Source organism: Cylas formicarius, unplaced genomic scaffold (assembly GCF_029955315.1).
Source record: "Cylas formicarius isolate icCylForm1 unplaced genomic scaffold, icCylForm1.1 PGA_scaffold_5__7_contigs__length_24384050, whole genome shotgun sequence".
NCBI classification, from domain to species: domain Eukaryota; kingdom Metazoa; phylum Arthropoda; class Insecta; order Coleoptera; family Brentidae; genus Cylas; species Cylas formicarius.
In genome coordinates, this window is record NW_026844341.1 from 17,500,762 (window position 1) to 17,515,283 (window position 14,522).

The 14,522-nt window shown below is 34.9% G+C and overlaps 1 protein-coding gene across 5 annotated transcripts in view; it reads right to left on the reverse strand.

The window, feature by feature from the left end:
• The window catches only part of LOC132701789 (protein unc-13 homolog B), a 196,632-nt gene that overhangs the window by 166,134 nt on the left and 15,976 nt on the right, over positions 1–14,522 (reverse strand). For all 5 annotated transcript variants that reach the window (XM_060669982.1, XM_060669981.1, XM_060669978.1 and 2 more), the window contains exon 2: positions 3,805–3,834. In XM_060669982.1, coding sequence (XP_060525965.1) covers positions 3,805–3,834 — 30 coding nt within the window. The remainder of the gene's footprint in view (positions 1–3,804; positions 3,835–14,522) is intronic.

A 14,522-nucleotide genomic window follows, 5' to 3' on the forward strand; every position in this document is an offset into this window, starting at 1 on the left:
CCTTTTCCTTTTCCTTGCCTTTTCACAACTCTGACCTTCTTTTTATTTTACTTTTCAACTAGGGTGTCTTTGATCTGTGTGTATGTTAACATCTTTGGGTGCTGTTGTTTTCTTCCTTGTCTTGTCTTGACAGCAGTTACATTCTTATGCGCAAATGAATAAAATTTTGAACACTTCAACACAACGATGCAATGGCTAGTTCAGAAGTAGTGGGACGGAATGCATTTGGAATATTTTGTTCTAACTCAATAGGAACTGTTAGAGATGATACCAGCACCAGCAGACGTCGATTCTGAAACAGAGTCAGCATAATCTTGAACAAGAATTGGCTCGGATTGTAGGATTTCTGCTGCGATAAAGTCTTCATCGGAAAAATATTGGGATTCATAGGAAATATGCCCGTTGCTTTGAATCCAGCTTCAGCCTTACTAATGGAGGCAACATTACAGAATGCTGTTTTTAACAGCGAAACAATATCATAGGGTGTTATTTTTTGGGAAAATTTTGGTTTGGCATAGTCGGTGAAGTGCTTGAGGGATTGAAGGAAAAGTTCTTCATTATTCCATGCGTCGTCCGAACATTTATATATTACTCCTGTTGGCCCATCCTGTTCGAGAGTCGGGGTCGTCCTCTTTCTCGGGAAAACAAACTCTTTTGTCCCGTTGCACCTAATATTTTTCCAGCATCTTGAACGGTGGAGATGCCGGTTTCGTCACAATTATATAGGTTTTTCGGTAAAAATTTGTATTTTCCCATTAGTTCTTACAGCAACTTCAGTCTTGTTGAAGGCTGTAAACCTATTGATGCTGGTAGCTTCGGCCTTCCGCACAGAAATATTATTTCTGGTAATAAATGCCTCAAACCATATTCGACCAGCCAATCTTGACCTCGCATTAAAATTGTGTTTCAGATTTAGGGCTTCAGCGTATTCAAATGCTGCTGTTTTTATTTCGTTTGAGGTGCATCCATAGAATATGTTGGCCCTTTTCTTAATTGTGTCCGCTAACTCTTTTTCCATCTCAGGAGTGAAGACAGTATTACAGCCAGACGAGGGACTATTATACATTACAAGGAAAGAAAGAAATATATGTGATTTTTGGACTTACCTTCTGATTTATCCCCTCTAAAAATTAGATGAAAATGGCGTTCGAGAATCGAATAATGCCAGCGCGTAGTGAAGTTCGCGTCCGTTGGTCGCGTTCAGTTTGTTTTATTTTGAAGTGACCATCATTGCCAAATGACCCCCATTGCCTACATTTCCCCTGACAGCCTAAAGTATTTACCAAATTTTCAAGAAACTACTGACATAAATGAGCCATGGTATGGCATCCAAAACATACGTACAAAAAAATGCTGACTGCAGAACGGAAAGCAAGACAAACTTGGATGACACAGGAAATATTATGCTTAATGGACGAAAGGCGTAAGAATAGAAATAACAGCATCAAATAGAAACAAATCGACAATATCGTTCAAAGAAAAATAAAATTTGCCAAAGAAGACTGGATAAGGAGGGAGTATGATAAAATGGAAGAATACGAAGCTGATAGAGATGACAACAGACGCGAGTGGAACTGACGAGATACCGATCAAGTTTCTTAAAATTATAGTTGAAGACATAATTATGATCCCCGCAAATCTCTTTAATATCATATAGTCAACGGGAGTTATTCCAAGACGGTGGTTTTCATCTACATTTTAAACGTTACCTAAGAAACAAACTGCTATCATCGAACCATAGCTCTTATGAGTCACACTTTGAAGGTGTTTTTAAGAATTGTTCATAATAGAATATTCGCTAAGTTGAAATCAGCGATAGCCAATTAGGCTTTAGAAAGGATATGGGGACTAGAGAGGCTCTGTTCGGTATGCACGTGTTAGCGCAACGCTGTCTCGATATGAACCAAGATGTCTACTCCTGTTTTGTTGATAAAGTTAAACATCAAAAGCTTATAGAAATATTTTAGCGTATATAGTGAGGGAAATTTCAGTGAAGCTATGGATGAACGACAGGAGGGTGTTACCATAAACGGACATATTTTAAACAAATTAGGTTATGCGGACGACACCATAATAGTTACAGACAAGCTTGAAGATTTGCGAACCCTGCTGCAGAGCCTAAACGATACATGTGAAAGATATGGACTGAACATGAACCTTAATAAAACTAAATACATGATTATTACAAAGAAAGTAAATGTTAATTACTATAGACAACAAAAGGATAGAAAAAGTAAGAAAATACAAACACTTTTTACAAAACTTTTGGATTCCTCCTGCGTCGGTTTTTGCTGACGTTTTGCCCATTAGAACTTGACTGAAACTGGCTCGCATTTTACTCGACCTGCTTATATATTATTTGATAGCAATAGCAATAAATGTTGCCACTATGGTCCTTCCTTACATTTAAAACATCACTGACCATATATCAAAAGTTCTAAAGAAATATAACCTCAAAACCAGATTTACCACTTGTCCAAAAATCTCTCAATATCTTCGGTCCGTCAAAAACAAAATTTGAGATGCCAGGAGTTACAGTATTCCATGCATACGCGGCAAAGAATACATTGGAGAGACCGGACGAAAAATATCAACTAGGCTCAAAGGACGCGAAATGAACAAATAAACTTACCAGCTGTTGCCGAACACAATCACGAAACCGGACATAAAATTTTATTCGATAAAACTAAAATTCCTGCATGTCATCAATTCTTCTACCAATAGAATATAGAAATCTATAAGCAACCTAACAATCTTAACCGCGACTCAGGTGTTTATCTGTCACCAATAAGGGAATTAGTCACCCGAGGCGGTGTTTATGCCCGTCATTTAGCTTGGGTCCCCTCAAACAATATATAACCAGGTACATGGATAAAATGCGAGCCAGTTTCAGCTCTGAAGAAGTCAACGGGCTGACGCTGGATGACGAGGAGGAATGCAGAAGTTTTGCAAAAAGTTTTACAGTAGTCCGTGGAAGTTTCTTTGAAAAAATAAAATACAAATACTACACAAAACAAAGTCGCAGAGAGAACCTCTTGGCTCCAAAACTTAATAGTATGGTTTGGAATGACATCATCATAATCAAACAACTATCCAGAGCAGCTATTAACAAGATTAGGATAGCCATGATAATATCCAACTTCCGTTAGGAGAAGGAACAAAAAAAGAAGATTATCTTGGACAAGCAACGGGCATAGGTATAACATTTTTATAATGAAACAACAGTTTATTTACAAAAATCAACAACTTTTTTAGAACCTTATACAAAGTCCCCATTTTTCTCAATGCGAAATATGTCCAAATTATAAAAGTGTGGTGTTTCCATTTCACAGAAAAGTCCTATGATTTTTCCATTAAAATATTTAATTTTAGTTTTTGGTGATCCTATATTTATATATTTTTTAAAGGCCAACACGGGCCACTAAAGTAAACTATTCTCAAAAATATGTCATTTATATTTTGAACTGCAACGTTACTTTTGATATAAAATTCAAAATATGTCAGAAGAGGTAAAATATGTGTTCTACTTCAAAACAAAAAATGTGTTACTTGAAAAAACCTACGTATGCCTTTGTGTAACCAATTTATACAGAAAGGGAGGTTTCCTAATGAAACGAATCAATGGCTTTTATCATAAACGATAGCAGCAACCCCGCAGAAAGGAAAAAGCCCCCGGTAACGCTTCAATGGGTAATAGAAACCCGGTAATGCGGAAGTGATAACGTTAATTTATAGGCGCCATATAGATTTACTGTAATCTGGTCGGAACAGGCTGCATTTTCTGGCGATCCGGTTTTCCCTTACCTGGTGCACCGACGAATAAAGCTTTTTTGACTGAAACAAAAAGAAAATCCAATCAGTATTTTACCACAAAAACCGCCGTCAAAAATGGTTTTCGCACATACAGTTCGTCTGTAAAAGGGCATACTAAATATGCAGTACAGTTTTGTAAACTAGTTGTGTTACATTTTAAATATGCATGGAGTGGACCTAATAAGTTGTACCGTTCGTTTGGCTTTTCTACAGCGTCTTCCAGCTTGATTAATAGATCGTGCACTAACTCAGTTATACAAATATATCAAGTGCAACTACAAATATACAATGCACTGAGTTTTATAAATATGGAATGCAGTTGATCTTCAAATATGCAACGCGCTTTTGTAAATATGTCGCCTGTAGAAGTGCATACTAACTATTCAGTACAGTTTTGCAAGCATGTTGTGTTATATTTTAAATATGCATTGAGTGGACCTAATAAGTTGTACCGTTCGTTTGGCTTTTCTACAGCGTGTTTCAGCTTGATTAATAGATAGGGAACTAAGTCAGTTATACAAATATATAAAGTGCTTCTGTAAATGCACTGAGTTTTGTAAATATGGAATTCAGTTGACCTTTAAATATGCACCGCGTAAATATGCGGTTCGCCTGTAAAACTGCATACTAAATATGCAGTACAGTTTTGCAGACATGTTGTGTTATATTTTAAATATGCATGGAGTGGACCTTATAAGTTGTACCGTTCGTTTGTTCCAGCTTGATTAATAGATCGTGCACTAAGTCAGTTACACGGGAAAGTTTCCGGCGGGAATGCCCCTGAGTACGGAGCAAGTTAACGGGGTTAATTCGGTAATAAGTTACCTGAGTCCGCGGTATTGCCGCAGCCTATTAGGAAGGGGGTGGTCGCGGGGGCGGCGAGATTGGCCTCCCCCGCACGCTCGGAGGTTTCGTCGGGAAACAAAACAAACGAAATCCGACTAGAGCAAAGCGGGGCGGCAACGTCGCAAGACAAATTAGCTTTCCCGGCATAACAAACCAATGTTTAATCTGTGCAATCCGTTTTTGAGCGCCGACTTAATCACGCAATCCGTCAGGGGCGGCGAAAAAGCTTAAATGTTAAAAGTCAACACGGAGCGCGCGTCAGTCTAAACAGAGAGCTCCGCACTAAGGAACGGCTTAGTATAATATCAGGGACGTAGACCAAAAAATTTCCTTTATATTTTTAGAATTAAATTCACACAATTGCTTAGAAAGAAGTCCATTTATTATCATTTTATTGTAATTTTCAGTGATAGATGTCTTTATGCGTTACATTTTGGCTACAAGTATGTCTAATTACAAACTTTACTACTATTACAAATTTTTTAAACCCATGAAATGCAAATAAAAAATAATCTAGTATAAAATGTTGACTTTAGTAAATCTTTTTATTATATGATTGGTTTGGATAATAATAAAATGAACAAATAAGGTAAAATATTTCAACATCTAAGTTTTTGTATTTAAAAAATTTGATATTCGACAATATAATTGCTGGAATACTACAATCACGAAAATATAACATTAATCTGCTTCGATCTGCTACCAAGATAACAACCGCAAATTTTATTTAGAAAACTGGATCCAATATGAATTTGATTAAAACAAATCGGGACTTATTTCTGATATTAAAGCATACCAATATAGGATTCAAAAATTTCATAGGATAGGATTCTAAATTTTATTTTTTATACGGATATTTATATGGTAGAATTAGTTAATATTTATATGCAACTTAAATGATTTTGAAATAAAAATGTTAGTGCATTTCCATAAAAAAAACGTTTTTATGTTCGGGATTGTAATTGGTTTTAGCTAAAAAAAATCCTTACAATTCTAAATAAAAGTTGTAATTATTAGGCGATGATATGCTTATTCCAAGAAAAAAATTGTGTTTCCTAAGTGTTGCACGTAAACAATTTAATACTAAAGATGCTCAGTTGGTCGTTGTCGTAGACTTTTTAGGAAAACATCCAGAACATGCTAAAAGTATAGTAGGATTTTGTGAAAGCTTAGAGAAGCCCAAACAATAGTGTATTAGTAAGGAAGAAGCATTAAATATTCTAGTCACCGCACACTTAACAAAATATCTATATAATTTTATTCGAGATATAACCCCGGAAATTGGCCGGTTCGAAAAAGTAAATAATAAATAAATAAAAAAATATATTTTTTTAATAGCCTCAGAGCTAAATTTGTCAACCCTTTTAATTGTTTATGAAATGTCGGTGGTGACTTTTTTTAATGTTGAATTACCTACTGGCCTTTTCAAAAATGACTAAAATTTATTAATGCAATTATAACTTCCTATTTGGTTTTCAATTTAACCACTTACGAGGTTAAGTGGAGTAGCTTTTGCTAGACTTCGCCTCTTCTCTAATGTATATTTCTGTATAAAAATAGACAACAATAAAGACAATTTTTAATTATTATTATAATTTTCATCGGATTTTAAATACGATTTTATCAGTGTTTCAAATTAACTTACAACACACTTCTGCAGGGCCCTTTTATCCCAAATATTTAATACAAAACTCGCTCACACCACTTAACTTAACTTCTTCATTTTTTGTGGAAGATCTTCTGCACCATCAGATCACCAAGGTCCTTTTTAGCAAAATATTTAGCCACAATATTAAACACTTCTACCGGAAAAGGTTCCAGTTTTGTGCTTAATTCTATTCATCTTATTCAAGAACCAAAGACCATTAAGTTAAATCCAGACGACAATATAGATAGTTTTGACTTTGAATCTCTGTTCTTGTCCGGAAAATACTAAGCATAATCACACACATAGGAGAACCTAGCGAAAAAGTTGCAAAACATTTGTCAAAATGTGGTTTAAAAATAGCTTTCAGAACTAACAACACAATAGGAAAATATATAAAAAACAATAAATCGAAATGTCCAAAATCCCAAAAATCAGGGGTCTGCAGGTTGAAATGTGGATCTTGTTCTAAAATTTATATTGAACAGGTAGATCCTTCAAGAAACGCATTAACGAATATATAAGAGCGTTTAAAAACAATAGTCTAGATTCTAATTATGCTACACACTTAAACACAGAAAAACATATTTTTGACGACAATTTTGATATATTACACACATCCACAAGTAGAAAATTAAATTTATTAGAAGCCATGGAGATTAATAAAATGAGACATTCAAATGTATTGCTTAACGATCAATTAGATTTAAATACCTCTCCTTTATTGAACTTAAACTCGCACAACAACATTAATTAAGGTTTAATGGTCATTTTTCGGTATATATAGTAGCAGGTAGTTTGTAAATATTACATTTGATAAAGACACGGTGTTGTCGAAACAATGGTCATGTCATAATATATAATTTCGTGAAAATCTGAACTTAGTTCTTATTTATTTTCCTGGAAGCTCTTCAAGTTGCCCTGTACATGGTTTAAATCACGTAAAGTAACTATGTATTTAAAATTTAAGACGCTGCTCTTTGTACAATATAACTGTGTATAAAAATCTCTAGCTTGTCCAGATTAAAAGTTTCAAGTACAAACGGATAATATCGGGTAAAAAGGGGTCGATAATTTTCGGCTAAAGTTCGGGAGGTCGGGCAGGCTAAGAACCTAGTCGGATATGGCAGACCCTTAATGTGCCCAGCAGCGAAACAATCGATTTTGTTAAATCTCGATCGTGAATATTTTTAATAAGAAATGTTGTATTATACAGGTCTTCAATGCTCGCGCTCCGAAAGTCGGAGTGGAGAAGATATTGAGAATTGGTTGATCATCACTTTCACTGTAAAATTTCAATTTTTAAACTACGACGTGCTGTAGGGTATTCTATAGTCTGATCCCTAATTTAAATGTCCATCGATTGTCCCAATCAAACCCTCCATTTATTTTTATTTAGGATTTTAGCATGATTTTGAGAAAGTTTTACATTTTTCTTGTTTTATTTGTATTAGATTCGATTAGATTTTTACCTACTGAAATATTGAATCTTGTAACATCACTGGCAACATGGCCCCTTTAACTATTTAAGTCTTATGCAATAGACGAAAGCACAAAAACAGTAACAACACTTGATGACCAGTTGTTTGAGTTGTAGGTATATTATTTTATATCCGGATACAGAATGATTCATTCACCATTCGCAATTGCTGCATTCATTGACCTATTTTCAGCCGTTTCTTGGTCATTATTTTTTTTATATTTTAATGTGGTTTTTGGCAGACACTAAAACATAATTTCGTTTTTAGAAAGCATTAGAAAATGACGAAAGTCAAATAATCACTTTAAGTAGAGCAAGAACTTAAAAGAAAAAAATTGCAGGTCCAGTCCTTTTATACAGAAACGGAGTGGAAAATCCAATTTGTAAATCCCTTCATGTAAAGAAAGCTAAAAATATATCAATACCAATTAGAAAGAACTTTGGAGTTTCACTGATATTAGATAGAAAATGTGAAATAACAACAACAGCGTTGAAATTTATCATATGGAAAGCCACAGTCAATCGATGTAGAATTAAATTATTCATATGATAGAATAATATACAGATCGTTATATATTGCAGAGATATTGCTCTGAAAACTAAAGAATTGATCACGTAAGATTTTTGAGCTGAATGGTGATGTATTTAAGTATCGATCCATATGAGTCGGTTTTCTGTAGACAAAATTGCCCATTAATAAGAATATATAGAAAGGGATGAGTGTTGTAATTTCCTAGATAGATTGAAATTCGTGTTTATGTGTTTAGATAGTTCTTGGCGGGCTTCCTGGTAGTGTGAAAATATCATCCACATATCTCTTCCACAGCTTCGGATTTGGCTAGTTTTCAAAATGGGGAAAGTGGAGAACAAATAGACATAATTTTATATTTTAAGATTTTAGATTTTAAGATATTTGAAATTATGGATTTAACTTAATGGTTTTTGGTTCTTGAATAAGACGAATAGAATTAAGCACAAAACTGGAACTTTTTCCGGTAGAAGGGTTTAACATTGTGGCTAAATATTTTGCTAAAAGTACCTTGGGGATACGATGGTGCTGAAGATCTTCCAGAAAAAATGAAGAAGTTAAGTGTTGTCAGTTACTTGTATAATGATATGTACCATGCAACAACTGTTGTATTAAATATTTGGGATGAAATAAGTCCTTAAGGAGGTATAAAAGGAGCCTGCTAAGTGTGTTGTAAGTTAATTAGAACAGCGGTCGATATGTGTAACGTATTGCGCGGTAATATGGAGAGTCATCTCAATCATTCAAGCAGGTACACAATCAACACCAGCAGAATTTGACTTAAAGTTTGAAATAACGACTTGAATTGAGTCAATAATTGCGAGTTTAAATGCAAATGATATGATATAGCGATTTTTATAGGAAGATCGACAAAAAGGGGATTTGGGCCGACGACGATGGGAGATCGTTGGCGTGCACCAAAGGGCAACTACCTGGTTATATTTATCGATCCACGTCGCCGTCTCTATTCCACTTCCCCGGTGGATCGAACGGGAGTCGGCGGGAGTTTCGCAACCCTCCAAGATATCGGTCAGTGTGCTCCGAGTCCGCGCCGATATGCACTTTGTACGGTAGGGCAAACAAATACGCAAAATTACGCGACGACATCACTCGAACCAACCAGAACCAGAAAAAATGAGCCTTCGATTATTGAAAAATTTTACAATTTCACGCATTTAAAAAAAAACTTTGGTAAAGAAAAATTTTAATAATCCAACCCAACTTCTAATATATATATTTTTAGAACCTTCGCTAAAATTTAGGTAAATTTAGTCAAGTAAAAGTACAGTTAGTAAAAAATAAATCGATTTGATTGTTAAAAGCCACAAAGAATAATAAAAAACTTAAGTGCTCCGCTCCAATATGTTTTCAATCTCAACATTTATAACATATATATTTATATAATATAAAAATTAAGGTACAAGACTCATGTTGTAAAATTATACAAAATGGTTATTGTAACTTAAGAAACTTATATAAAAAGAAACATATTCTTAACAGAAAATTAAAGCCAAACTAAAAAAAGTGCAAAACTTAACCATTCAATTTAAAACCCAAATACTATGTAAGTGAAAAACTAAAACAATTACGCCAGCTCATTGCAGTTAAAACAGACGAAAACTTCAACTCCTTTTTACAAAAGATGCTCAAAACTGGATTGCCGTAATATTTTATGGGAAACATTACGACCTGGGGTACTGTTCGTAATCGTTGTACACGTTTTAACAATCTTTATGAGATACCAAAACATGCACATTTCATTCATTCTCTAGTAAGTTATATTTTTGTACTTTTGTTAAATGTAGGTTAGCCTTATCAATTTCGTTGCTTTAATTGTTGTTCTACTATTTTAATTCTTGTTCATTCCTACTTCAACAGTATTACTATTTTCCCACATTTTTTAGTCATCATATGTCGTTTTTTGTCATCATTTATTTTATTTTCTGTGGAAGCATGTCCCGAAAATCCTTGAAGAGGATACCATTAGGCAATTGCGGGAAGTATACACTAGGATTTTCGCAAAAATCAGAGTAGAGGGTATGATTCCAGATCAATTCGTCCGCTGTATCTGGACCCCTCATAGGTGTACCCGAACAAATTTCTAGCATCAGCTTGGTGTCGCCTATAGTAACATACGACGCCAAAAACAAGAACTGACACCAAAAAAATCGTTTTACACAAACGTGGGTAAAGCAAGGATGGAGAGATTTAAGAATAAATATATCAGGATTCAGAACCTTTGCTCATTGGTCCAAAGGATAAGAGCAGAGTAGAATGCTCACGTATTAAAAATATATAGGGAACGGTTGGCGAGGAAGATTCATGACATACTAAGATTATTCAAAATGCTTAACCAGTTGCCCATCGATGTTTATCAAGCGTTATTTGTTAGAGATATACATTTTTATTATAAAATAAAAAAAAAAACTTTTATTTAACATGTCTTAGAAAATATTATGAAATACCTGAAAGTAGTAAAAACTGGAATAAGTAATAAAGGTAGGTTAACATCAGGACAAACTGGACACATTTATCCTGCTAAAGTAGAGGGTATTTGTCTAAACGAGACAGACTACTGTGGCGCATTTAGTCTTACATTTGCATTTAGTCAGACAGAAAACTTATGTCTAGAAAGCATCTCATCGACACTTCCTCTCTTGTTTCCTTTGCGATAAATCCATATGAAGATATTTATAAAACTTTTAATACAAAAGCTGTATCATTTTTTTTTATCTTATTGACTTGCAAAAGAAGACAAATGCGCATCGCAAAGTTGAGAGACAGTTGCAAGTTTTCTTTTTTAATAAAACACCCTATATATTGTCTGCTATGACGAAAGATCTTTTTCTCCTGATTTCAAAAATATACAGATTGTTGAAAACCTTCAAGTAAATCGTCTTTTTTGGTTCAATTAATTAATCGATAATACTAATCTGAACAACAACAAATGATAATTAAACCGACATTCGATAATTCAAGAAACAATCATGAAAATGCGTTTTCTATATGGTGGTTTCGACATTTTCTAATATTGTCTCTCTAAAAGATAATATTGAAAAAATTACGCAACTTTCGTATTAAATGTTTTTCTCAGTCACTTTGCTTAACCCATTTTGGAGGGTACGCAGGGTACATCTTGATTTGTACTTTCCATACTCCTAGTGACTGTCTGTGATTCAGTTCACCATGTACCATTTTATTTCCAATCCAGATGGAACATGACTCTTTAATAATACGATTACTTAAAGCCATTGTCCGATTATAGTGAAGTCGAGAACAAACTTAGTTAAGTGGTCTTGATACACAACTTTAAACCTGTATTATCCATCCAACGGTTTAATCACAATTCTTTTTTTGATAGATTTTTGTTTTGTTTGCCACCCTTCTGAGTTATATTTTTGTACATTTTCTTACATTCATATTCCATACGATGCTTACCAGCATGTCCAATTTCGTCATTTGAAATGGAATATTTTATGCTGGTTTCACCTGATGATACACAGCAATAAACTTTTCAACGCTTTTTACAGTATGCGATATTGCAGAGTGACCTTTAGCATTTTTCGCCAACTCGGTGGATTCCAACATTCATTTCTTATTTTTGAGTATTAAAATAAAAACAGTTTGAAGTTTTCGATGATGCTAACTTATTATAAATTTCATAAAAACGTTGTTTTAAACGCTCGTGTCTACTCGATTTGGCTGCCATTTCACCACACCACTGTATGAAAGATGGTGCAATAACAATAACGAAAACGCTGAACGAGGTTTACCCGGGTAAAGTCGGCGTTCAATTTGAATTATTTTTGAACATGGTAAACCAGACTGTTTTTGCTACCTTTAGTTTGATATAATGGAACTCATTGCTAAAAAAATGTTTGCTTAGTCAAGTACTAAAAAGTGTTTAATATCGTAACTACTAGGTAGCTTAGCTTTTGCTTATAATACAGGCGAACTTGAAGGTAACATAAGACACTGTTGAGAAGAGATATTCAATATGCGCAAGCGCGAAAGATCATTTCCATCTCAGCAGCATTTTATTACATTTACGGAGATTAGGGATCCTTATTTGAAATAGAAACATTGAAATTAAGGGAACTAAAACGTACTTAAAAATATGATCTGACCATTTAGACTCCCTTGAGAAGCTTAAGTAAATAAAGGCCTTTGTGTTTTGCCCGTGTTAAAAAACTTAGCAATTTTTTTCTTAACTTTTCAAAGAAACTTTCGAAGGCTACTGTAACATTTTTTGTAAAACATCTGGATTCCTCGTGTGTCGCCAATCATCCTGTTGCCTTCTTCAGAGCTTGACTGAAACTGACTCGTAATTTACTCTGTACCTGCTTATATATTATTTGAAGGGAGCCGAGCTAAATGAAGGGCATAAACACTGTCTCGGATGACAGGCCTGAGTCGCGGTTAATATTGTTAGGTTGCCTATAGATTTATATTGACTCTTTCGTTGGTAGGAGAATTGATTACATGCAAGAATTTTAGTTTTATAGAATAAAATTTTATATCCGGTTTCGTGATGGTGTTCGCCAACTGCTGATGAGTTTATTTGTCTTAATCTTAAGGCTCTTTCGTGTTCTTTCAGCCTAGTTGACATTTTTCGTCCGGTCTCTCCAATGTATTCTTTGCCCCATATGCATGGAATGCTGTAAACTCCTGGCATCTCAAATGAAATTTTGTCTTTGACGGATCGAAGATGTTGAGAGGTTTTTGGACAAGTTGTAAATTTGGTTTTGACGTTATATTTCTTTAGAACTTTTGATATGTGGTCAGTCATGTTTTGAATATAAGGAAGGACCATAGTGGCAAGTGTGGAATCGCTTTCGGTTTCATTGCTATTGGAAGGGTGTGGTGAAGTGTATTTTGTGATGGAACGCTCAATATCCTTAATGTGGAAATTATTAGAGAGAACAGCACAGTTGAGTTCTTTTAATTCTGAGTTCAGTGACTCGGGCTGAGATAGCTTTACGGCTCTGTAAACAAGAGAATTGGTAACCGATTATTTTAGGGCCGGATGGTGATGTGACAATGCATTAAGGTATCGGTCTGTGTGCGTAGATTTTCTATAAACATAATAACCCAATGTTAGGTCTGATTTTCGAGTGATAAGAATATCTAAGAATGGGAGGTTGTTATTAGTTTCTATTTAAATGTCACATCACCATCCTGTCCAAAAATCATCGGTTATCAACTCTCTTGTCTACAGAGGCGTAAAACCATCTCAGCCAATCATTAAACCCAGAATGTGTTGTTGTGATTCGATTCCCTAACACCTTGTAGATAATCGTTAGTGCAGAACAACATGACATTTAGGATATGCTAACCACAAACATAACGAAATTTCAACGCAATCATAGTCATGGTGTGCCACAGCCACCACCACGCGTCATTGCGAAATGGCCGACCACAGGCTGATGCCATCCCCAAACCTGCACGTTTTACCACGATATCGACTGCGGCCTATATTTAGATACCGGTTCTGACCCGTCCACCGGCGAGATATACGCAAAACGACCAAAATTAACCAGCGTTTGTCCGCCTGAGTTGATCGCGATTTTAATCCGTTAGGTGGGGAAAGTTATAATGAGACTGCCAGTTGCACCGCCACCCGAGTTTAACCCCTATACCCCTAACCGACAGACGAATGCGAACCTCGCGTGTTCGGTATTGTACGACCAAAAATATAGTGCGTTTATTGTTTTGATGTTTTAAGTATTTTACACTAACTTAACAGTAGACTTTCGCAGGACCGTGGTAAAACCCATCCCAACAGATGTTTATTCTGCATTAAGTAGATCTTCCCTGAGATGGACCGTAACCAATATTTGTAGAAACTTGAAATTTTTGTTTGAAACGTAAATGGACCGTTTTAAATTTGATTAGGCATGGATGTTGAGGGATATTTTCGAATAAGCATAAGCGTTTAATTTAACATCAGGTGAGATGTATCTTTCTTAAGAGTTAAATCTGAATTGCAATATGTTCATATATATTACGGAGGTATTTGACTGTAATCCTTCCAGTAAGTACGTATTAAAAACATCTTTTTCTGGAAGCCAAAATAAAAAAAAATCAAAATTCCAAAATTTGATTGCCCCCAATTTCCACTGCTTAAATGTGTAATTCTCTGCTAATATTTGAAGTCGATAACTGCAAATTGCAGGTCTATTGCATTGTCCATTACAATTACGCTATTA